The following is a 26,979-nucleotide window of genomic DNA, read 5'->3' as shown; positions in this document are numbered from 1 at the left end:
GAGTAAAATGGCATGAACTCAAACTATTTATTCAAATCTGAGTTAAAGTGCTGTGCTGACATTGATGGTCCTTTGACATTTCATCGAAATGTAGCAGCAGTTCAAAGTTTTAGCCTTTCCTGCAAAATATATCGCTAAACATGTCATATGGATCAGCCTAAACTTAAGAATAAATATTTATGATTCCCAGACATGAATCCTAATGACTTTGGTGATCTCTTGACTTTTCCCCTGGAACCACCGTGAGGATGGTATTGGTTGTTTGAAGTGAACCATCAAAACAAATATTTGAAGGGTACACATCTAATATTGTCAGTGCAATCACGTCCCAGTAGTACAGAGGATTTATACCCTTTTTAGAGATGCTGACATGCTGAAGCACCCCTAAATTTACTCTAAGCATCAAAAAAATTGACAGATTCTCTGCAAGTATCTTAATCAATATTTTTGGACATTATTTTAAGTAGTGTGTAGCAGTCATAATTTTTAAGTCAAATGCACTTTATGTTTGCACCACGTTATACTTGTCTACAGTTTGATTTCTGAAGTCATAATGAGACCAGCAGGTACACAGACACATGCATCAGATAGCAGTAGAATAGGTGTCTTATTGTCATTGCATAAATAAAACAAATTGCACATACCTCTTGCAGCAAAACTACAAACACACGCACACTCAGAAATGAAATGAAATCTATCCCTACACAAATTTACTAAAAAAAATTTGGTAGAAATTCATTTTTAAAAACAGTATTGCGCAGTCCTTATTGCACAGATAACGGGTGGTAATGAAATGGGTGTGTGTGCTGACTGAGGGAGTGGATGGCCTCAGGAAATAAGCTGTTCACACATCTGGTAGTACAGCATTTAATTGACCTACAGGTATATCACCTCCCTGAGTGCAGGAGGGCAAATAGGTGATGACCAGGGTGAGAAGTGTCCATGATGATGGTTTTTGCTCTGGAATGGTAACTGATGTTTGCAATGTCCTGGAGTGAGGTAAGAGGGCAGCCTATGATTTTTCTGCTGTTTTAACAACTCTCTGTAAAGCTTTAGATTCAGTAGAGTAAAGCATCAGCACATTAAAACACGTCAATCACTGTTACTTTGTACATATTTCGCTTCCGTCAGGCCAAAACCTCAAATCTGCATCTTTTTTGTGTCTAAATTTTTTCTTAAATCAGTGCTATTTACATCATTATTACACATGCTGAAGTACAAGCCAAAGTTATTAGCTATCCATAATGAAAAAGGTCTACCCATCTAGCTTGCTTGCTAACATTATTTGTGATATGTTAAAGGGGGGCTGCATGGTAGAACAACAAGGTCTCTGGTTCGCTTCCCAGTCAGGGCCTTTCTGTGCAGAGTTTGCATGTTCTATCTGTGCATGAGTGGGTTCTCCCCAGGTACTCCGGCTTCCTCCCACCACCAAAGACATGTTCATTAGGTGACTCTAAATTGACTGGTGACCAGTCCAGCATGTACCCCAACTCTCGCCTAATGACAGCTGGAATAGGCTCCAGCCCCCCGTGACCCCCAATGGGATAAGCGGTATAGAAAATGGATGGATGTTAAAGGGATATTTCAGTATTTCTGAAGTTGGGCTGTGCGAGCTAAAACTGGAGGCTAAAACGTAGAAGTTTTTATAAGTTCAAAAGTCACAACATTTTTTCAGTTTGGTATCTTGTACATTTCTGATGTTACGCACTTGTAAATTTCTGTTTTTAAAAACTTGAGATTTTTTAATTTGTAATGTGAAAATGTATGAATTCTAAACACTTGAAATTTCTAGTTTTTCCTTGTAAATTGTCCTTGTTTAAAACTATTATATCTCTTTTTTTCTGTAAATGTATGACTTTATAATTTTTTTCTTGCCAAGACATTAGACTTCTTTGCTCAGAAATTGAAATATCAGTTTCTTTATTTTTTACCTTAAAGGTTTTCCCTAATATGCCATCGTAAATTGTGTCTAATCATGATTTTAGAATAATACATTGGGAACCACTGATTTAAGTGGTAGGAAAGGGGCCAAATTAATTTGCTGCAGCAGAGGTTAAAACTAATTTTACTTAAGAGATGCATCTTCTTCTTCAACATTAAGGTCCTGCATCCAAAACTTGGTCAATATATTTGTTTAAAAGTGTTGCCATTAAAATAGGACTCAACAGTGAGTAGAAACACCTATTATGCTAAATGGCTTACAAATAGTGGAAAAAAAAAGTCAAAATCAAAATGTAAAGCAAAATACTTCTTTTCGTTCAGTGAAATGTGAAGTTTAGGAGGGGTACTGAAAATATGGCAGGAACTCTAAACGTCACAATGTCTTTGGGGAGCTGAGCTCTTCCTGGAATAAAGTGTTTTAATTTTGGTGTTCCATTTATTCATTTCTCTGGAACAGCAAACATGTCATACTGTTTGCATTATTTTTGCTATTGACAAAATTCCTGCTGTAAGGATAGGATAAGCATAAGCTTAATATTTTATTATCTAAAATTACTATTACACTGTCTAACTACCAACCATTTGAACATGCTGTACAAGATAGTGAACATTTTCAGCATTGCTCCTGCTTAATTATTAATTAGCATTACCAACTGACAAGACTGTAAAATGGATTGAGTTTCCTATGTCTGTTTTGGTTTTTGATGCAGACAGTTGATTATGTTTATGTGTTTGTGCAGGCATGGTGCTGTTGTTTGTGGTGTGGATCAAGCGCAGAGAAAAGGAGAGGCAGACCAAGCAGCTGCTCATCGACCCTGAGGATGATGTTAGGGACAACATCCTTAAATACGATGAAGAGGGAGGAGGAGAGGAGGACCAGGTGAGATCCTAAGACACACTATTTCACACACATGCTCTCTATGTTAACCCCTCCAACCACTGACCAGTGTTTGTCTGTCTAGGACTATGACCTGAGCCAGCTGCAGCAGCCAGACTCCTTAGAGCACATCATCAGCAAACCACCCGGCGTCCGCAGGGTGGACGAACGCCCCATCATCCCAGAGTCCCAGTTCCCAATCAGACCTGTCGTGCCCCACCCAGGAGACATCGGGGACTTCATCCACGAGGTGAATTAACACCGACACAACGGACACACTCGTCACATCTGGCATGCGTAATAGATCATCCCTCATTAGATTGTTTCTTCCGCAGCGAGCCAGCCTCTCACTTTCACTTTCCATCGATCTGACATCTAATGTGATTACTCATTTTGGATGCCGTTCAATAAGTAAACTTTAGTAGAGTGATGGAAACAACGCTGAGTTTGTTTTACTTTACAGCTGCACTCACCTTGCCAGCTTTATCCACACCAACAAACACATACACAAACTCAAGCGCTGGCACACTGATGCGAGAAAATGCTGATTGACAGACTCGTGACAACACGTTCACACTCGAGAGGTGTTGGCAGCTGTTCAGCTTTGATCCATCCAGCCTTGACTCTCTCTCTCTCTCTTTCTCTCTCCTTTGTCTTTGTCTCCCTCTTTCTTTTTCCTCTCTCTGTCTTTATCTCTCCCTCCCCTCTTTTTTCTCTCTTTCTCTCTTTCTCTCTCCATCGCTCACACATGTACTCACCTGATCTCGCTCCAGCAGTCTGGTAAAACATGAACACAGCAAACACATGGTGTTCCTGCCATGCTATGTCCCCTGGGGGGACATAGCATGGCAGGAGGCTTTTTAGGTTTCTATCCATAGCATCTTTGTTTTCCAGTGAGATGGATGAAGTCCAGCCTCCTCACCTGCCTAACCTAAAGGTCAATGGCCCTCATTTGCTGTTCAAAGAGGTGAAGGCAGCACTGGCAGAGAACTTGCAATGCTCTTTTCATCTTATTTACAAAACTGAATCATCCATGGCTTTGTTGAAATAAACCTGATGATGCTACTGCGATGTCACTAATGGCTTTCTGATGTTGGAATTATTAATTTGTGCTACCACTAAATCCCTTCTCAACACATTTCAGCCCGCTTCTTTTGCCACTTTCCACTCATTTTTGCCATTTTTTACCCATTCTTGATACTTCATTTTGTCACTTTTAACCCATTTTTGCTGTATTTTTTTCCCATTTAAGCCACTGTTAACCACTTTTCTTCCACCTTGCCATTGTTTTGCCACTTTTAACCAATTTTTGCCACATTACACAATCTTTACCACTTCTTTTTGCCTTTTATCCAATGTTTGCACTTTTTTCTTACCAATGTTGGCCACTTTTTTGCCCATTTACACCACTGTTTTGCCACTTTAAACAAATTTTTACTGGCCCCCACCCATTTTTTTACCATTTTTTAACATTTCTCTGTGCCACTTTTATTTCATTGTTGCCCCTTTTTTGCCTCTTTTACAACTATGCAATAATTTTCCATTAAATAGGTCTCAGTTTTTTCTCCTGCACTTTCTAGCATCCTTACATTTTTGCACATTTTGGCTTAGTTATAAAGCCTGGCTTTACTTTCAAAATGGATTAGTTCAGCATGCCCATCATCATTAGCTGTGTTTCCATGACAGTTTTTCTTAAGATAAAAGAGATATTTTGCATTTGAATGTGTTTCCATTTAAGGGTGTTTTGGGCACAAGCCTCGTAATTGTAGTGAAACCTCATCTATCGAGACTCCGCTGCAGGAAACATGAACGTTTATAACCTGTTGGTAGGGTTATGATAATAGCTACAGCGGTTGCCATGGCAATTTTGAACAAAAGATGAAGGCAACCGATGATGGCTCAGAGACAAAGTCCATATGTATGGCAAAGGCCATAAGTGTGATGTTAAGAAAAGTCTTGGTCTCCTCTTCTGTCCACACATACAGTGCCATGTTGTCTCAGAGTGAAATGGTCACATGTATGTTACGTCCTGTGACGTGTGAATGCGGAAAAAGTAGCTGGGTTTCCATTACACTTGGAAATGCGCAAAATCAAAATAGCGTAATAAAAACTGGTAAACACCTGAATTTCGAAAAAAAAACTAAAATATCGCTAAAAAGTTTTTACGCTTTCATGAGGAGGTTTTTCAGGCGTTTCGATATAGAAATTTATCCAAAAGTGAAATGGAAACACATTTTCCGCATTTACAAGTCCCGGGGCGTGACGTACGGTGTCACGTGATCAGTCACTCCGACACAACATGGCGCGGTACGCCTAGACAGAAGAAGAAACGAGACTTTTCTTAACATCATACTTCTACCCTTATTGCGTGGCTTTTGCCATACATATGGACTTTACCTCTGAACTATCATCCATTGCCTTCGTCTTTTGTTCAAAATTATCAAGGCAACCGCCATAGATGTAACCAAAACTGTACCAACACACAACAGGTTTTGAGCATCAAGCTTCCCTGCAGTGGATTCATGCGAGATGAGATTTTACGAGAATTGCAAGGCCTATGCCCAAAACTCCCTTCAATGGAAACGCATTCAAAGCACAATTGTACTTAATCGAAATTTAAGGAATATCGCTTTTATTTTGCAAAAAAATGTAATGGAAACCCAGCTTCTGTTTCCATTGCACTTTTGCATTTCTTTATCAAAATGTCTGAAAAACCTGCTCATGAGAGCGTAGAACTTTTTAGAGATATTTGAGAGGTTTTTCAAAAATCAGGTGTTTCCATTACCAGTTTTTTATTGTGCTATGTAGCTTTCGCGCATTTCTAAGGGTAATGGAAATGCAGCAAGTTTACATGACCAATGAAAAGGTGATTCTATTTTATGAAAAGGGGTTTTGACATTTTGAAAGAGGCTATATTGTACAACAGCGTATAAAATAAAATGCATTTTTTTGTTTCTTTGATAAGACTAGTATTATTCAGGCTGTGCCCCAAAAGCTCTCCTCTTTATCCCCCTTATGGACGGCCTTGATATTGTGTACCCAAAGGCTCTGTAATTCCTGCTCATCACTAATTCTCCTATGCCATCACCATCGTGATATGGCAGCAAAATTTCAAAGTGCATCTGAACACAAAAATTATTTGTTAGCTCAGTTTGGTTTTGATTAAGGTATCTTCAGAGAATAATATTTTTACAACTGACAAATTTAGCTGCAACAGCCTTGAATTTCTCTGGTTTTAGTGAATTTAGCACCACGTGTCCTGCTTACTTGTGCAACTGATGGAGGGGACAGGAGTATTTATCAGCCAGAGGTTTCAATGAGAATAGTTTAAATCAAAAATATATTTCAACATTTCCACAGTATGAGTTCATCCAGTGAAATATTCTCCTTTGAAAAAATATTTGTTGGCATTTATAGCATATCAAAACAAGATTTCCATTCCCCATTTCCTGTTTATCTGCCATGTCCAAAAAACAGATTTTTGCAGTTAGACACACTAAATCATAGGCAAAGTCATCAAACAATTAAGCTGCAACCACTCAGTTCAGACTGCTGCAACTGTTGCCAGCAACTTTGTTAAATGGTCATATTGCATTGCCAATCTTTGGTCTGAACTGGGTGCAGGATTATTCTAATGAATTAGAGATTTACAAAAAGGTTCTACGCACTTGGAAATGAACTTTTAAAGGCTACAGCATAAAGAGTTGCATCAAAGTATATGTAGTGTTTGGTAAATCCAGAGCTTTACCCAAGAACTGCTGCTTCATTTAGGCTTTATTTAAATCAGACTGTTGTGAGTGCATTTCTAAATCATCGGTAATGACTTGTTGCACATCCATCCCTGATCACTCCACCTTCCTTACCACATTTATCATATTCTCCGCTCTGGGTATGTGAGTTTTAACAACTATCTTTTTTTGTGTGTTTCATGTGAAGGGTTTGCGAGCAGCAGACAATGACCCCACAGCTCCTCCGTATGACTCCCTGCTGGTGTTTGACTATGAGGGCAGCGGCTCGACCGCCGGTTCAGTCAGTTCCCTCAACTCCTCCAGCACGGGGGACCAAGACTATGACTACCTCAACGATTGGGGTCCTCGCTTCAAAAAGCTGGCCGATATGTACGGAGGAGGGGACGATGACTAAGTCGGCCCAGACTCACACGTATACACACATACACAACACACCCTCGTCCTGTCAGCTGGCCTGCCATGCTCTGTCCCACTATCCTAAATGGGGCTAAACCACCCTTACTGAACATACGATAACAATGACATGTTCACACTGTCCAACCAAACAACCAATCAAATGACCCACCACAGGGGACTGCTGCCAAGAGTCTCTTGCTTTAAGCCTGTCTGAGACTGAAACAGAAGCTCTGGATCGCAGTCTTCTTATCGTTTGTATTTTCAAACTCGTGCTCTTGTTTTGTTTCTGGTTTTATGCTTGATGTAGCTTTTAGTTTCCACCAGTCAATTTTTTTTTCCTTTCGTTCGTGTATTTTTTTTTTGTCCCTGCTCACCTTCAATTGGAGCCGCTCCCTACTCCTGAGGGTTTTCACTTTTCCCTCACTGTCAGCCCCCGCCTGCCTCTCTCTGCAGAAGCTTTAGGTTGAGCTGCTTGCTTTGTCTGAGGGGAACAAAAGTGGAAAAAAAAGAAGAACAAGAACACAGATATGAAAGTCCTTCTTGCATGGAGGGTCCTGGTTTATTCTTTCTTGAACTTGAATTACTTAGAACAGAAGCACTGTTGTTTAAAAAGTGCCTTCAGTGGTGCGTACTTTAGCAGACTCCCGCTAACTCAGGATTGGTTGCCATTTACTGGGCTTACATGCCCCCGTATGACCCCCTGACCCTTTAACTCCCCTTGTCATCTCTATGGGCCTGCAGTGCCATGGTGGCTGCAGGAGTTATCAGAGGAGCACTGACTGGCGTACGAGGGTGCTTTATGTAGACATACTATACACACAGGCCTACAGTGTGTCTGTAAGTTATGAACAAAACATTTCAAGACAGGCATTTCTGTGCTCCTAGATCACAGCCAACTTGAATGTGATAAGTGAAATCACACAAACACAGTATGGGACTGTAGAGAAGAAATGCATTGCTTGTCTTTGTTTATTGTGGCTTCATTAGCAGCTGTGTTTGTTTTGAGCTTTCTGTATTTGCACCTGACGCTTGAAGGCTGACAAGTCATGTGTGTTACCTCTATAATGTTACTGTATACGAAGTGCATATGAGGGTTATTTAAGAAAATTTTGCCTTTAAGATCCTTGAGGTTTGCATGTTTAACCCATCACCCAAAGGAAGTTAAAATGGCCTCAGTCATCGTATGATATATTTATTTACAAAAATGTACAAACATACTGGAAATGAAACCCAGGATTAGTTCAAACACCTCTGACAGTATTGAGTTATAAGCCTGTAAAAGCCCCATTCTTAGTCTCTGTCTCTCCTTACTTTAATTCTTTTGTTGATTCTCTGTTGTAGCTCAGCAAACTTTTAATATACAAACTTTGGTGTTGGTCCCTGTCACAGAAACTGTGGGAATTGGGCCTCAGCCAGGGATTTAGCGCCTTTGCAATCTGTCTCTCTTCAGGCAACATTTCATTCATCTGAAATTTTCTCCTGAAATTTTTGGCTGAAAGTTCAAGAGGTTTTAGAGACAAAGTTAGAAGAAAAAGAAAGTCTGTTGTGAAGCTCTGCATTTTATCAAAGCAGACTGACAAAACTAAAGCTTCAGTAATGGCGCTTTAAAGAAGAAACATTGAAAGGGAAGTTTTGTTGTGTCTAAATGAAAAAAGCAGCACTACCCATGGGCTTTTGTAATCATATTTCAGTCCCCAGAACTGCACGTAGTGAAAAGAGAGAAAAAGCTTTAGTCTCTGTATTAAATTATTTAAATATGCAAAAACATTTCACAGGGGGGAGCAAGGAGATGCTGGTGAATGATAGAAAGGTTTAATCATTCCTTAGCTTCTGAGTGCCCGTTGAAACACTCCTGAGTTGTAGCCTGTTTCATCTTGATGTGGACTGACCAGATTTTCTATTAATTATGGATATGATGAATGCTTGGAGGAAATCTCGGCAGCGACAATGTTCTTTAGATGTGATTTGATGAGAGGGATGCTTCATTCCTCCTATTCCTCCTGCTGCTTCTTAGCTACCTTCTCATGGTTCACTTGAGAATAGCTGCACCAGGTTTCAGACTGAAATAATAATGTTATCACTCCTTTAAGAGTGATCAGAGAGGAATCACTTATGACATGATTTAAAGTCCCTGTAAAGTTATTCAAAATAAAATCTGTATTTAATGTTTGTCGTATGACAGGCCACTGTTAAGAACCACCAGCTTTTAAGCTTTAAAATCATGTAAAATGAGGCAGTAATATCTGATCTAGAGTTGTGTTGGCGTGTCAGTTGAATGAGCTGAAGCCACGCCCACTCACGAGAAATATTACCCTTTCAAATTAAAAAAAAAATGCTACAACCTTAATGGAGGAATCGTCTGTCTGCTATGCTGCTATGTTACAACTCTCTTTATGAGCCACCAGAGAAAAATCACATTTTTTATTACAGTTGAGTTATGTGAAGTTACGTTTCTCTTGCCTTTATGAAATGTCTTTGTTGTTAAGTTGCTAGTGAATTCACTCCATTTCCTGATGTTGCTCTTCGATATAAAAGTCTTCAATGATGATAAGCATTGGAGGCTTTTATTGTGACAGCCTTTGCAGGAATAAAACATGTCTATCATCAGATAATTTACTAGACTTTAGCATCACAATGCAAACAGACAGGAGGGACTGGAATGTTACTGTTACTGCTTTGAGAGAGACAAAGCCAGTCTGCTTCTTTTAATCATCCAGGATGAGTGAAATATAGATTATTAGCCTGCCCCCTGACCTTATTGTGAACTCTCAGCTGCCTGGCTCTGTGCCAGAGCAGAGAGACAGAGGTCGGGGATTAAATTTACTGTTATCTGGTACAAATCTTTCAGTTATGATACTTTCAATGATCAATAGACCACTGTCCCTAATGTATTTGGTAAATTTATCTTACAGTGAACAAAAACATAGCATGTAGCTGGCTGTGAACTTTCAGGTAAAGCAATGACATCAGCTAACAACAGAATTGATATGTTTTGTGTGATGTTTTTATCGTTGTAGCGTTAGCCAGTGACAGCATGGGCTCCTTTTTTACCCTGCTCAAATAAAACCAAGCCACATGTTTTCACATGTTTACAGCAACCTTATTCTAACATTTCTAGTGTGTTAAGACACAAAGTTTGGATTTCACTTACAGGGACTTTAAGCAAAATGAATCTCAGTGAGTATAGGTGATATTGATGCCAAAACAAAGAGACATGGATGTAAGTTTTATGTCACTATAAACATGGGGGAGAAGGTCAAAGAATAACTACTAAGGTCAACAGGGTAGGACTCTCTATGTCATTAGATTAATAATAAATGGGTGCTGATTGCACCTTGTGGGGTAGAAAATCTTATTTTTAGCAAAGCTCTGCAAAGAGGAAACATAGTTGGCATGAGAAAAAGAGCTTGCTGCTGGATAAGCTATTTTCTACCCAAGCTGCTCCTCAGTCTACAGAATATCTTCACAAAATAAACACAGCTGTTACTTTCTGCTATTTGTGATTATTTCTGACGTATAAATGTTGTATATACAGAACATTTTTATACATTTGGTAACATGATTTTTCTGTTTCTGTGTTGCTTTTTTCTTTCATTTCAGTTCAAATGAATACTCGGCAATGTATATCTCACCACTAAAAGCCATGTTGCATTTAAGGGAATCGGTATGATTCTATGTGAGCTTACAGCCATACTCTCGTCGCTGTTTAAGATTAGCTTCATCATGGTGAAAAGTTTCCACTTCAAACCAACTTGTACAGTCTTTACTAGCACACACTCACTCCTCTAGGCCTTACTGTATATATGTGAGTGTTCTATATTATATGAGCCCTTTCAGCACTGTTCTTGTTAAGCTGCGGGGCTCTAACCTTACTGAAGGCCATCCAGTGTTCACTGAATAAAGACGAGCTTTAGGCTGTTGACTGGATTCAGGGCCAAACAAAGCAGGAGGCCCACACACACACACAAATACACACACTTAACCCAAGGTAACTGACCTAAAACTGTGTCATACCTACAAACATGACACAACGCCATTATGATACTGAATGTTATCAATGACTCGCAATGACACATGGCAGAAACTGACCCGTGGAGGTGGTCGAACTTGACACAACGATGTAAATGCAATGTGAAGATTGATCATTATATGTTACAGACTTGGTCCACTTGACGTTCCTTTGCCAAACTAGGGAAGATTTAGCAAACGATAGAATGAAGGATGAACGGTTTCACTGCTGAGATCCACCCCTGTCTTCTGGCTCGCCCTCTCTGACTGGTGTTAGCGAACGGACACTTGGTCTCTCTCTGGACACTGCCTGACCATGGACTCACACAACAGGAGGCGCCTGCAGAAGCCTTTTTCTTTCTTTTTGTTCTGCTTTGGCCAGAACTGCAAAGACAGGCAGCAGTGTTTAAGAGTTCTCCAAATACTGCTCAAGTCCAAGTGTACATAATGTAGTATTTGCTTGAAGCTAAACAGACCAAGTTAGGCAAACTGTACCTGTACAATTGGAGCTTTTTGCATGTGTCTTTTTATAATGGACAGATGAGTTCTATTACAGTAACCAACATTTCAAACATTTCAAAATGTGTCGCAGCCGGCATGATCAAGGTTGCAGTCCAGAAAGGATTCTGGTGTACCATACTCGCATAGTTTTAAATGAAGGAGAAAAAAAAGATGAAAAAATGATTGCACAGTTATCGAGTCTAAAGACTTTTTTTGTAAATTGTCAACAGCACAAATATTTTGTATTGTTGTTTGTACCATTTTTTAAGAAAATGAAGAAAAAAAAAGAACAAAAAAAGGGAAAGAGTCTGTTGTTTCAAGCGTGTGTTTATAGTGCCACTGCAATCTTGGTTTCCAAATACCGTACAGTAAATGCGCAGCCTTGCAGATCAACTATGTAATATAGACGCTGAGCTGGAGACTCCCTGTCAGCACCATGTGTTATAAATAAAATTTCCCCTCCTTATAAGGGCACTGCCTCTTGTCTCGTCTTTAACACTTGCTCCATCCTGCAGGCAATGCTTGTCCTTGCACTTGTACTATTTCTAAATGTATGTCTGCTGATGTTATTATTTTTGCTTGTTTGTTTTTTTTCCATCCATCCGTCCATTATCTATCCCAGATGGGGTCGCAGGAGGCTTGAGGCAATCCCAGCTGTCAGTGGGCGAGAGGCAGGGTACACCCTGGACTGTCTCTAGTCAATCGCAGGGCTGACACGCAGAGACAAGAAAGTAGGCACTTTCAAACTCACACCTACAGACCATTTACAGAGCATCCAAAGTCTCTCAAATGTGTTCTAAGTCCTCTGCTGAAACAGCAGTAATCCGACCCACAACCTTAAGGACCATCCAGAAGCTCTGAGGCTGTTCAGGGGACAGAGGATCAACAAGAGAGGAGGAGGATCTGAGGGCTGAAAAGTGAGCTGGCTTTGCAGAAGCTGTTTCACTTACAGGCACACCTCAGGTTGAATAGCATGATGAGCTACCATTTGAAAAATTGTCAAAATATTGATCAATAAACCAGTAGTGTCACTTCAAAGTTTAAGATTTGATTTGTTTTTTTTTTTAGCTGCACCATCAAACAAAAAAGTGTTAATTTTAGGTCTTAAAATCAAAAGAATCCTACAAATCTTTCTTTTTATGGAGATTGTGAGTCTGTCATTAAGATAGGTTTACATCCATCATCATGTTAAGTTTATTTATAGCAGATTGTTAATGATTGCAGGGTCTGATCATTGTTATATGATTTCAATATTTTCCTGAAAAATTTTATTGCTTATAAAATCAGAGTTCAAGCTCAGATTATCATTACAAAGCCAGAAACTGAAATATTGAAAAATGGGCTATTTCAAAATTTGGAAATGTGCCAGTATAAATGGTCTGTCTGATTTTTTTTAATTGAATGCAGGTTGTTTTTATGTTCAGTTGTTGGTCACCAACAGCATGAAGAGAAAAAGGCACTTACACTGTTATTGTGTGTATTTTGATAGAACTATTACAGTGCATATTTGTTCAGAAATAAGCAGCTGTGTAACATGATAGCTGATCCATGATCAAATGACACCATCATCACAAATGGATGTCACTTTCTATATTGCTCATATCTCTTTAAACATACTTCATCAGTTCTCACCTCTTTGTTTCCTCAAATTCCACATACTCTGTCTGCGCAGCAACTGGCAGTCCACAGAAAATCACCCCCTTTCTAACCAGTCTGCAGTTCCACAGCTAGCATTTTGGTCCGTCTAGTGGTTGTGCCAAAGGCAGCACTTATCTCTGCCTTGCCTGAGTCACTTTGAGTTAGTGTTAAATGTAACACTTGCAGAGTTTATATCGTTTTCTAACAGTGTTACATTGTAACAATCAGAGCATTACTTTCTGTCACTCTAAGGTGTATTTCTAACCCTGCATTAGGATCAACCTCTCTGGAGGTGTTTGAGTCAAGCATTGGATCAATTAAAAATAAAGTCAGTTGCTTGAGCTATAACCCCATGCTCACTCATGCTGACAAAGCTTTCCTTTATACAAGCTTGTACTCCACAGGCAGGAAATCCCTAACTCAGTAAACAATTTCACTTTGGGTGCAAATGTTTAAAAGCCTTAAAAAACTACAAAAATCCACCAGAAACATGAGCAAAGGAATCCCAGCAATGATTACTGTACAACAGGCATCATCTAAACACAATTAAAAACATCTAAAACACGTATAAACACTCTGCCTGAGGGCATCATGGGGAAATTATGCAGATTTGAAATGGCAGTAGGCGGAGCTTTGATCAATTGAGTCTCCACAGAGTTGAATAAATCAACACTGCCAACTCCAATGCTGAAGACCATTGACCTCAGAATGGAGCAAAATTAACAATTTGGGAGTTAAATCAACTTAACACTGAGATATTAACACACCAGTTTTTACTGTGTACAGCAGGGGTGTCCAAACTATGGCCTGAGGGCCAAATGTGGCCTACAGCCCATTTTTGATAGGCCCCCCCCCCTAAAATTCTTTAAATTAAATGAAATACGACCCTCAACGGAGCATGACACTTTTGCTAGACTGTATTATTCTTCTTAGTTTTAGAAAAAGGCAATGCTACCATACTAGCACTGTAAACAAACATTTTGACAATAAGTTTTTGTGCTGTTTAGAAGCAAAAAAGTAACATAAAACTCCACATGAAAGGCCAATCAACCTCAGAAAAACAACGCAATCATACTTCAATTTTGGACTTAATATCGCAGGATATCACAATCCCTGCATGAACTCCCACACGATCAGTCAGGGATAAACCTCAGTCTGAATGCTGCGGACATGCAGTATGAGGAATTTGCGAGTCATGGGTGCAATTTAAGGGATTTAGGATGCACAGTTGGTCCTAACCTAACGGGCATGTTTTTGTGCCCTGAGAGAACCGCCACATTCACAGGGAGAACATGCAAACTCCACCCAGAAAACAAGTTCAGACAGGGATTGAAACCAGGAGCCTTCTTGCTGTGAGGCGACAGGGCTAACCACTGCGCCGATGTGCATTCCAGCGTTTTTTAAATTTTATAGGAACCCATCAGCTTAATGCTTGCAAGACAATCAGTTTGTCTGTTGCATGAAATTCTACTGAGTTCTAATGAACATATATTTTTTTTTGCACTTTAACTATAAACATCTTCATAAGGCATAATTTGCAGGTGGCAGAAATATGTCTATACCCTCTAAGCTCAGTATCTTTCCTGAGCCTCAGCCGTCGCTCACATATAAATGATCTCTCTGGTTCTGCATTTAAAGGAAGTAATATATTCAAAGAAACATTTCCACAGTGTCACAATCAGAAAAATTTGAAATTATGATGCGCTTCTGTTTGCACCGGTTCAATATTCAGATGATTGAGTTTCATATTCCAAATTAGTTTCAGTGCCAGCCATGAACAAACATAAGCTCACATGATCAACACAATTAAGGCTGTTGATTTGTCAACAGCCTGACAGGGACATCTTCCAAGGTGGAATAATGAAGTCTTTCCCAGCAGAAGCTGATGAAATGCAGCGACAGAAGGACTCGAATGAAAATACATCCTGGGAAAATAAAACCCAAACTACCTGCGTGGCCAGACAGCACAGCGGTAAGAAAGAAAACATGTTTGTTTGAAAAGTACGTGACCCGTGCTTGTGGTTCATACGCTGTGTGGGTTTTGAACAAACAGCTGCTTTGGTTTGTCCTTAATATGTCAGGCTTTTCTAACAGAATAATGACTGGCCAACAGCTAGACTAAAGGTAAAAAAATCATCCTTCCCTACAAGGACTTTCTGTCATACATCTAACCCATATAATCAGAGCAATGACACATTCACAGCAGCTGCAAAAATTAAAATGTAACTATTCATCGATGGAACTGACAAGTTACTTAAGATTTTTACTCAAGATTTAATTTCTATTTCTTGTGTACCATTTGCAATGACCAGAAATGTTTCGGTTTAGGTTTTAGATGTTGATTTGTGATGGAAAGAAATGACTTTCGAGATAAATCTGAGCACATTTAGAATGTTTATGGTCTGAACTATGATCTTTTATGATATTACACAATTGAAGCAAGCCAAATCGCACTTATGGAGATATTTTCAACAAGAAAAGGTCTTCTGCTGCCACATGGGGGCGCTATGAAAAAGAAGGATTTAGGGGCATGGATGTAATCACGATGTATGGAAGAGGATTAGGGCCACTGAAAAAAAATTGAGACGCAATTTTTTTTTTTCTATTTGTGAAAAAAAAAAGTCAGAATTCAGACTTTTTTCTGAGAATTCCTCCTTTAAACTCAGAATTCTTACTTTAAACTCAGATTCTGAATGAAACACAAGATACTTGTGCCCTATAGAGGATCAGCGCTCAGTGAAGAAATCCCTTATCCGTTACTATTTGCCTCACAAGAATTTTAACTTTAACCTCTGAATTCTGACTTTTTTCTCAAAATTCTGACCTTAATCTTAGAATTCTGACTTTAATTTTAGTATTCTGACTTTTTTCTGAGAATTCTGACTTTAATCTCTGAATTCTGACTTTTTTCTGAGAATTCTGACTTTAATCTCTGAATTCTGACTTTTTTCTGAGAATTCTGACTTTAATCTCTGAATTCTGACTTTTTTCACAAGTAAAAAAAAATAATAATTGCGTCTCAATTTTTTTTTTTCAGTGGCCCTTATCCTCTTCCATAAAGGATGAATGCGTGATCATCACTCTGAAATTTGGTGCTGACTGATGAAAGCACTGGAAAGTTATACGGAGTCATTCATCTTAAAAAAAAAAAAAAAAAAAAAAAAAAAAAAAAAAAAAAACTAAAAGGTAGAAAAATATTTCTGAAGTCTGGTCCCTGGTTCGGGCCCTTAAATATGGCAAAACCCCACAAGTAACAAAAGCTGTGATCTGCAACTTGTGTTGTTTGAGGAAAAAATATTCTGGATAAATTCCCTTGGACTACTTTGTTAAAATATGAAGCTTGTGAATCACCCAAAAACACCAAAATTTGACAAAAAATTGTTTGTAGTGCAGTTCCTGTAAATTTATGAGGATGGCCCTAAGATTTTTTTTTTCATCGAGACCTGATGCATATGTGTACCAATTGTCATGCCTGTAGGTCTTACCCAGTCCCCTATCTCACGTTTTTTTTCTTTTAGATTATTGGACCTTTTCATGCCTTTATTAGATAGAGAAGGGACAGTGGATAGACTCAGAAACAGGGAGTGACATGCAGTAAAGGGCCACAGGCTGGATTCTAACACGGGCCGCCCGCATACATGGGTAGCACCTTAAACCACTCGACCATCTGAGCACTTTCCTATCTCACTTTTGATGCACTTGCAAAATTTGACCACCAGATGGCTGTTTCCACTGGGGGACAATTTTGGGGAAAGTCTGGTGTGTTTTGGGGCATGTTAAGGCCCGAAAACAGGCTGCAAATTGCAGAAAAAACTAGAAAAGCACTCGGAGAGCACAGACCTTCGCCATTATCCCTATCTTCCAATAGTACAGAATCCTTTAAAAAAAATCCTGGCTCCAGACGATGATCCGGATCACTCCCAAAATCTAACCAGTTCTTCCTTATGCCATTTCTGACATTTCCTGAAAATTTAATCCAAATCCATCCACAAGTTTTTGAGTTATGTTGCTAAAAAACAAACTAACAAACGAACAAACTCACCTGATCACATAACCTCCTTGGCGGAGGTCATAACATCTACAGATAGAATAGGGCCCTCACACCCTCGGTGCTAAGGCCCTTATTCATTAATTCATAGAATGAATGAAAAAAAGCATTCCTGCCTCCCTGGATAGAATTTTCTCTGAATTCTTTTAAATTTTTGCCATTTATTTGCTTTCCCCTTTGTGGGCAAAGGCCTTTAGAACAATCTTAAATACCGTCACTGAAAGGCAATAATGATGTTTTATCTGCAGCAGATATTTGATAAAATAAGAAACGCTCCCATGTTCTGTAGTTTTAAAGCTTACAGTTAGAGTATCCTTTAACAAAATGTTAAATGATTACTATCTCAATGGTTGGTGAACTTCTTTATCAATATTTAAGCTCTGTTTTTGATCTAACATCAGTCACAGCAACTTAAAAGGATAAAAACTCTGTGGGTAGAAGCGATATCAGTTATAAGTCCTAGCATGTAGTGGAGGCAGCGTGAGGAGCAGGGTGAGCTGACACTTGTGTGTTCTCTTTTAGCACAGCAGGTCAATGAACCAACAGCAGACTGCATCTCCTCGTCATTGATTGACCTGTCAGAGCATGTCAATGCACATGCAGACAGAGTAAGCCCTGCTGTTATACACCGCTCACATCAACACACAAATCTGTCTCCTCAAACTAGAAAACCGAGGGTAAAGTGAAACCCCCTCCTGGCTTCCCACCAGTCAGACTCCATGGTTGCCAGGATAAGTCAAGATGGATTAAATCAAAGTATGATTATCTGAATAGCCCCATGCTGAATTATGGACTGGTGTTGATTCATACACCTGGATGATTCACACTGATATCAATCTGTGCTTTTTGAACAGCTTGTTTAGCTCGCCAATTTCCGTGCATGCTGTCTAGAAGAAAAGGCTAATAGTTCATAATGTCTGTTACACATTAAAGTTTGATTCTGACATTTTGGGGAAGATACTTACACACTTTTTAAGACAGAGTTAAATAAGAAGACCACTTTCATGTATTCCTCATCAATAAAGCTCATGCAAAAAGATTCTTAATAAATAAGCTCTTAGACAGCAGGCTGAGGTGATGCTGTGCTTAGAAGTCAAACTTGTTCAATTCTAATGTATTTTTCCGTCTTTGCTCTGCATCAGATTCAATATGTGTAATGCAGGGCAAAGTTATTTTACAAAATCAATTTCAAAACAGCTTGGATGCCATAAAAATGTAAAAGAATAAAAATGTAAAAAAGCAGAATGCAAAGATTTGCAAAACTCAACCCATATTTCATTCACAATTTAACATCATAGATGGAGGCTTTTAAACTGTGTGCTGATAACAAGCTGGATGGTCCCTCTCCTCTTTCGCCTACAGGGCGTAATGTCCATGGTTTTCAAAAGAATTCTGATTCATTAACCACAGAACAGTTTTCCATTTTTCTAAAATAAGCTTTGGCCCAAAGAAGTGGCAGCGCTTCTGAAATGTTCACATATGCTTCCTCTTTGCATGATTCAGCTTTAACTTGCATTTGTGGATGGCATAGTGAAGTGTTCCTGAGCCCATGCAGTGATCTGCTGGAATCATGCTAATTTTTAATGCAGTGCTGCCTGAGGGCACAAAGAACACAAACATCCAATACTGACCCCTGGCCTTGCACACACCGATTCCTCCAGATTCTCTGGATCTTTTGATGATTTTATGTACTGTAGTTTGTGGGATATTCAAAGTCTGTGACTTTTTAAGTTGCGTAACATTTTTCTGAAGTTGTTCCAGTTTTTTGACAGTTTTTTCATAGACTGGTGAGCCTCTTTCCATCTTTACTCTGCCTTTCTAAATTGCTCCTTTATACCATGTCGTGTTACAGACCTGTTGCCAACTAACCTAATTAGTTGCAAAAAGCTCCTCCAGCTGCTTTTCCTTTGCATCACTTACTTTTCAAGTCTTCTGTTGCCCTGTCCCTACTTTTTTGAAATGCGTTACTGCCATCAAAATCAAAAATGAGCTGATATTTTTCATTAAATTAAAAGCTATCAATGTGGTTCTTTGCTCTTCTTGTAATAAAAAATGTGGTCCATCTTCATAAAGCAACTGTTACTACTGCTACATCCAAGCTAACTGCTACACCAGCCACCATTGTTTACAAGCTTGCAGTCGCTTCAACTGCACTACCCCTGTAGCTAACACTTCTTTCTCCTCAAATGATGGTAATTGTTGTGTCTATTCTCAGACCAGGCACAGTCACTTCAGACTGGAGCTTTGCTGGATGTATCTGCCTGATGACAGACATAGAATCTGACCAATCCATGGCCTTTTCAAGGTTACATGTGTTTATTTAGATGTTATTTCCTGAAAAAGTATAATTAAGAAAAATAAGGTACTATTACGGTTGGGCGTTAGTTGCTTGAGCAGCCATCTTGCTGATGAATAGCAAGGCATTCTGGGAGATTTACCACGACACTCAGTTTGGAGTGTGCTTCTTGAAAATTTGAAGGGCCCCTAACACTTCACCGTACCCTTCTATTCATACAAGAATCAGGACACCTATTCTCCAGACATGAATTAGTAAGAAGTAGCGGTAGGGCTAAGTGGTAGGGGTTAGGGGTGTACTTAACCTTGCAAAGCAGATGAATACGCCCGTTTCCTCGTTTCTCACTGGAGAATCCATCTTGCAAAGCTCCCATCTGAGCCGTTTGGGCCCGGTTAGAAAGTGACAGGACCAATCAGCGATGAGGGGCAGCACTTTCAGGCGCAGCAGTCGTGATGTGAACAAGCAGCAGCAAGAGCTGGAGCAGTTATGGAGGAAGATGTTATAGCGTGCAGTTATAGCGTGGATGCTGCTAAAGTGCCAGTTTTATCATAACTTGACAACATTTCTTTGTTAAAAGAAGAACAAAGAACAGCAGTGAGTTTTCTTTTCAAAAACGACAAAAGTCGAGAACTTACACGTCTACAGTCGTCATGCACGCGCAGCTCGATAGCGGCTACTTCACGTGTTTTGTTGCTCTGATTGGCCCGTAGAGACGTGACAGAACGTTCACCCAATCACCTTTTTTCAAAGCCTCTGCCTTTTCTCAAACGTTTCCTATTGAAGCTTTCCCAGATGGATGTGTGAAATAAACCCATCTGGCATGTCAGGTTGGGGTGTACTGGGACTGAGCCGAAGTGCTCTCTTTTCTCCCTTTGAGCTGTGCAGCAGAGCATTTTTGATGTTAATCTCACTGACTTCAGTGTATTTTGATGAAGCCTAATAGGCAGGTCAGCATTAACAAAACTCTAAACTCCATAAAAGCACAAATAAATCTTTATATTGTAGAAAAGGGCTTAATTTGAAAATCTAATTCATTCTGATTCTTAGCAAACAGGCACAACAACTACTGAAAAAACAAATTCACTCCTGAGACATGAAAGTTTAGGCCTATTACTTCAACATGTTTTCGACTTAATGAATGCAACAGAGTGCATAGAAAAAACAAATCCAATTTGCACTGTTGAGCTGAGGAGGCCATGTATTGAGCAAAAGCTTAAAAAAAACATTCCCCTAACTGCTCTGACTCATCCGTTTATCTTTCTCTTTGACTCAAAAAGTGCTTTTGTCCCTGAGGATGACTGTCACAGAAATGAGTTTAAACTCTTCACCAATAAATCAAAAGAGAAAATGTGAGAAGAAAGTTCAGTTTGAGCTCCTAAACATCCTGCAATTACCACAGTGATGTATTAAGCATAACAAGTTACTGTAACATCATTTACTAAGCTAATTAGTGCCTTAATTTCTCTCTCGACACACTTATCCTCATAAAACACGGAGATGGCACTTACATAAACTTTGTACGTTAAAGTCGTGCTTTTAAATGTAATTGGATTGTAGATAAATGATGTCTCATCACAGCTCTGCTTGGATACTCCCTGAAGGCAAAAAGTAAAAAAAGACTGGAAAGAAAAACAGCAGTCTGATCATAAGTTTGAGTTTCAGAAATATGATTTCTTTTTGAGCCAGTAAGCCCTCAACTTTATCTCCTGTCAAAATTGTCAACAAGATCTTGCAGTTCCAAGAAAATGATTTTTTTTCATCACAAGACAAACATTTATTCAGTAAGATCAAATAAACTTTTCTGTAATAGAGGAGAATGAGCAGTGATAACTTCAGTCATGATGGAGGATGTTCTCAGGTCTTTTATTTGAGTGAGAAGAGCGGGACAATATGGGAAAGTGCTCAGTGATGAAGATGAAATCCTGCAGTTGACAGGATTTTACGTCTGAGTGTGCTTGATTCAAATCCATATTAGCTGAATGCGTTGAAAGCAGAGGGGGGGCCATAAGCACATTTTGTCCAGTTACATGGATGTAGGGTCACTACTGTGGCTGTCACTGAAAACGTGTCCTAATCAAGCTTTAACCCCTTAGAGTCTGAGGCTTGCCATTTTTAATATGTTTCATTTTTGTCTCTTTGTACCTTCTAAAATATGCTAAAATATGTTTTTTTCCATCTGAAGAAAAAAAATTTAAAATTGAAGAAAATAAAAATAAAATGAAATTCTATAAATAATTATTTTGATCACATCTTACCTTGGGGCTACTTCTATCAGCATCACTAGCCACACCTCAACACACGCAGTGCATTATAGATAGACTGTTACTAGACTACGTGGAGTGTTGCATTCATGGTCTAAAATACTGTGGGAATTTATGAAAATTTGCGAAAAAAGATTGCCCTCAGTATCTCTAGCATGACCACAGGCTGGGCTGCTAATTAAATAGGCCTGCCCTAGGCCATGCTTTCCCAGTACATCCAACCCACTTTCTGCTGAAAAGGTGTGGACTTCATTTTTTTTTAACAGATTATTTTCCCATGTCCCTGGTGCTATGCAAAGACATCCAGAGCAGAACAGGGGTTGTCTCAATCCTTCACGCCAGATGGTGCCTGCCACCTCTACATCTTTTTGAAGCCTCAATATTTGGCCCAAACATGCCTAAAACTAATGAACAGTACTCTAGGTCCGACAAAACACTCAAAAAAGTCATAGAAATGTGATGGAAAAATAATACGGTTTTAATTATGCAAAATTTCCTCACTTGCAGTTTCTCCTCCCACATTCAAACATACTCATGTTTATGTATTTTTCTCTGTCCAAAACAAGACTGATAGCAAAGATGCTACAAACAGTTGTTGTTTACTTTCTTTCTTATGGTTCTGGTTACCTAATTAAGTGTCTAAGATAAAAGTACATCCAAGATGTGGGTCCATGAATAACAATATTCATTATTCAAATATTAAATGCTGCACTGTTGAAGGAGGAGATTCTGGAAGATTTCAGACTGATACTCCAGATGTTTCCCCTTTGTTAAGATATTATATTCTCCTAACATCTTAGATTAGAAAACATTGCTGCTGAAGCAGTCCTTCATCAGTTGTCTTATTTTTTTTAACAAAAGCAACTTTCTGCTGTAGCACATGCATATTGCCAGGTGTGGATATTGTGCGTATTTTCCTTGAGGGAGCTGAGCAGACAAAGTCACACCAGTCATCCATCTATCTACACCATTCCTCATATTCTCCATCACTGACTTTCATTTCCTCTATGATGGCCGGAGGATGTGAGGGGCAGAGGAGAATGCAGGAAGGAGGGAATGACCCAAGTCTGATTGGATATCTCTCTAATGGCCGCTTTAGTGGACTGCCCGCACCGCCTCTGGACCCACACATCGAGCCGAATAAAGATGGCAGGCGGGGTTTCTGATCCGACTCATCTCCAAGTAATGCATTTACCCTGAACGATCCAAAGTGTGGCGCTCTGTGTAATAAGAATAAACAAATAGTCGTACCGCATTTGCTTTATTGTCTTACATCAATGTTGATTTATTCCCCGCCATGGTGGGCTATTGTATGCAGATTGCCTGATGCCCCTGCGGTGAACCCCTCATCTAATCCTTTCAGAGAGTAACTGCGTTGTAGGGAAGGAGTGAGCTCCCAGGAGGGATGAGGGAGGGTTCAAACAGTCAAGAGGAGTGTGAAACCAAGAAGGGAAACAATCCTGAAACTTTACACTGGCCTCTCAATGCCAACAAAAGCTATTTGATTCACAGGGAGATTTCTGAAAAGGAAGGTTCAGATGGCAGTGGCAGGTAGGATGAGTGTTATTATGATGCGATGAAAGTCATTTCAATGAGGCGTAAAAGCTTCTAGAAGCTGAGGTTGGAGGCATTAATGCTTCCTAGTGGGTTTGTAAGACCCCCACCCCAGAGGAAACAGCTGCAGCTGACCACATTACGGCTGGCGAGGGACAGAGATAAAGGAGTGAAGCTCTGGGCCCATAGTACCGCCTGAAATCAGATTTAGATTCCATTCTTACATCCAAATCATATTATGCTGCACAGCTATTCACAGAGTAGCTATCTATCACTCACGCACACACACAGCGTCAACATGATCCAACCATCTGTCTGTACTTACCTCCACACAGCTCCAAGATACAGCCCTGATGGAGCCGCTGTATTAGCTACTGCTTTGACATCTTCTCTGCTGTGTGCGTGCTCTGCTTTGGGAAACAGATACAGAGCTCTAAATTGTTGCATCAACACATTCAACTATATTAACTATGAGCATGAACAGCAGCATATCTGCATCTTCTGATGAAATCTTCAGATTTCATTATGTACATCTGCAGGAGAAATAAACAATCCACATCCAGACAATTTATTTCCCATTAAATGTTCGCCGAAAAATGGACTGTCATGTTTGATTTATGAGATCTTGGTGCAACAATAAATGCTTTGCTTTCATGCTTTAATTCTAAAATATTAATCTGAAGATGCAGTATTGGGAATTGGAAAGCAGGCAGGCAGGCAGAGGAAACTCGCATTGCTTTGCCTGGTATGAAATGTTTTCACTTCAAATCCCCTTTGTAGTCTCTCGCTTGGTTCCAAATCTTCCATTTTCTCCATTTGCACACAAGATAGGGCCTCAGGAGTTTACAGTCTCCCTAATGGGGAACTTAACTAATTGACTCTGTCTTCCTTTGGTTTGTTTCATGTTACCACTGAGCTCCTTTAACTAAATTTCATGATTTGTGTAATCACTGCCACTTAGGACTGAAAGTTTCCAAGTTTTAACTGTTTTGTCCAAAAGAATTCTTTTCCAAATCTTTATTCTGCACAAATAAGACAATCCATGGATAAGTCATCCTCTCATCTTCATCTGTTTTCCCTCTGACGGTAGGGATGTAAGATCAAACCCACAGTCCCCCCCACTGTGTGTTTATGACTGTTTCTGCAGTTAAAGGTCAGATGTTGATTGGTGCACTTTGTGACCACAAAATCAAAGAGGAGGAGGATTTGAGACATCATTTGGCTCACAGAATAACGTGCAATATTTGAAGGGGGGAAGTTGGCTGCTGTGTATTTCTAAATGTCCCTTATCTAGTTATTTATCACAAACTTTCCTCACCTCAGAGAAAACAGTCAACCAATATTACTTCAAGTATGCCAATTTATGAGATGTCAGCATGCAGCTATATGCAGTTAGTTTTAATCTGAAAGTACAGCTTATTTATGTTTATGGTAATGTCTAAATGGAAAGCTAAGTGCTGATTGGTAATTTAGTTCTTGGACTTTTATGCATTTATTTAGAGAGGAGAATAACAGGGACGAGAGAGTGGAGAATGACATACAGGCTTGAACCCAGGCTGCCGATGTACAATGATTTGGAGGAGGACCCAAAAGTTCTGGGGTGGTATACAGTCAAATGCATAAGTTTTAGGCTTGCAGGATTCATTAGAAGGCCCAAAGTGCCACAACCCGGGGTTGTGGGGTGGAGGGTAGGGTGGCCAGAGTCAAGCTCGACACACGTTTACTCATAGCCAAGATGGATTTGTTTCACACATCCATCTGGAAAATCTTCGATATACAGCGTCGGGAAAAGGCAGAGCCTTTGAAAAAAAAACTCAGAGGGTGATTGGATGAACATTCTGTCACATCTTTAGAGGCCAATCAGAGCAACAAAACACGTGATGTAGCTGGTACTGAGGTGCATGTGCTCAGCTACCATTGACAGGACCAATGAGCATCAAGGGGCAGTACTTTCGGGCATGGCAGAGTCGTGACGTAAGTAAGCAGCAACAAGAGATCAGTGCAATTATGGCGAAAGACAGCGTGGATGCTGCTAAAGCACCAGTTTTATCAGAACTTGACAGCATTTCTTCTTTAAAAGAACAAAAAACAGCATTGAGTTGTTTTCTTTTCTTTTGTGTTGACTCCTTCTGTAGCGGCACACGCACACCTCGGTAGGGGCTATGACCTCACGTGTTTTGTTGCTCTGATTAGACCATAAAGATGTTTCAGACAGAACATTCAACCAATCACCCTCTGGGTGTTTTTTGAAAAGCTCTCCCCTTTCCCAAACGGTCTCTTTCAGAGGTTGGCGTGTCAGGTTAATTCTGTAACATTTTTATTCCAAACATCTCCTCTGCCGTCACAGCCAGCAGGTGGCAGTAGACACCACACTTTCACCGCAGTAATGGCGGCTACTCAAGCTGGCGGCGCTCACAAATCAGCCGCAGAGTTGGTCTATATGGTGCTTGTGCTCTTATCTCTCACCTGCAAACACAACAGAAAGATGGTCTTTTAATGCCATCAGAGTGCTTTTCTGCTGACGGTCTAAAGGAAAAAACTGAGCTTACTGCCAGCTAAACTAGGAGAGCAGCAGCAGTTGATAAGAAAACAGTGCAAATACTGACACCTACTGGCCAAAACAGCTACCACCCTGCATGTAAGTTTCTTAACCCTCAGATGGTGCAAAATAAATGTAAACAATAAAATAAATTGTTCTATGTTTTTTTACTAAAATGACAGCATAAATAAATACAATACATTAATATGTGTTAATTATTTTTCCAAGAATTTTAAATACATTATTTAATCAAGACTGGACCTGATCATATGTATCAAATATTAACTAATTGTATTAGGAATTTTACTCTTTCAGGACCAATTCGAGTTTTTTTTTTTTTTTAACTGTTTTTTAATGTAAAAAAAAAACTTTTACATTTACTACATGCAAATTGGATTTCCTTGAAAATGATTATCATCACCTTTAATGTCAATAATTACCATTTACCTTGATTTTTTACTCATATTTACCTTTCTTCGTTAGAAGATTGTAATAGTTTTCTACACTCAGGGTGTAGGCGGCCAAGAATGGGCTCAGAAAGCAGTTAAATTTTACTCATGAAAAACACATTTTTGCTACAGTTTTTCCCACAAGATCACATCTGACCATAAATATCAAATATTGATTAACTCTTAGGAATTTAACCCTTTCAGTGCCAGTTTAAGTGCAAAAAACCTCTGATGTTTAACATTTTAAAAAACACAAACAATTTAAAATACATGCAAATTTGATTGCCTTTAATGGGATTATTACAGCCTTGTCAAAGTTTATAATGGTCCGCATTTTTGATTTTTATGCATTTATATTCCTTTTTTTAATCAAGATTTTTTATAATTGTTACGATTCTGCTAGAAAGGAAAGAAGAAGCCATTTTCTGTTACAGGTTCTGGTATTACAATTTCAAAATTCAGTTTATCAAAATTACCCTCCAAAATGTATGTTGTTAGCATTTTTAACACTCAAAATAATCAAATAAGACCAAAGAAAAGCTGCAAAATGGCTTATACACCTTTTTTGGGTTGATGTGACTAATATAATAACAAGAACTGATTTACAGTTATCCCGTGCACTGTCTTATTTATACAAATATCCAGGGTACCACATTGCTTTGCATTCAAATGCAGTGATTTTGCATAAAAACAGAGGCATGTAATTTCTTTAAGAAGAAATC

At 39.3% G+C, this 26,979-nt stretch overlaps 1 protein-coding gene across 3 annotated transcripts in view; it reads left to right on the top strand.

Annotated features, from left to right (window-relative positions):
* The window catches only part of LOC121517208 (cadherin-4-like), a 353,586-nt gene extending 341,663 nt beyond the window's left edge, over positions 1-11,923 (top strand). For all 3 annotated transcript variants that reach the window (XM_041798801.1, XM_041798800.1, XM_041798799.1), the window contains 3 exons: positions 2,682-2,821; positions 2,904-3,068; positions 6,755-11,923. In XM_041798801.1, coding sequence (XP_041654735.1) covers positions 2,682-2,821; positions 2,904-3,068; positions 6,755-6,961 — 512 coding nt within the window. In that variant the 3' untranslated portion in view covers positions 6,962-11,923. The remainder of the gene's footprint in view (positions 1-2,681; positions 2,822-2,903; positions 3,069-6,754) is intronic.
* Positions 11,924-26,979: the final 15,056 nt, after the last annotated feature.

This window comes from Cheilinus undulatus, linkage group 11 (assembly GCF_018320785.1).
Source record: "Cheilinus undulatus linkage group 11, ASM1832078v1, whole genome shotgun sequence".
Taxonomy (NCBI): domain Eukaryota; kingdom Metazoa; phylum Chordata; class Actinopteri; order Labriformes; family Labridae; genus Cheilinus; species Cheilinus undulatus.
Note: the sequence above shows the minus strand (reverse complement) of the source record. Positions and strands in the feature narration are given on the sequence as shown.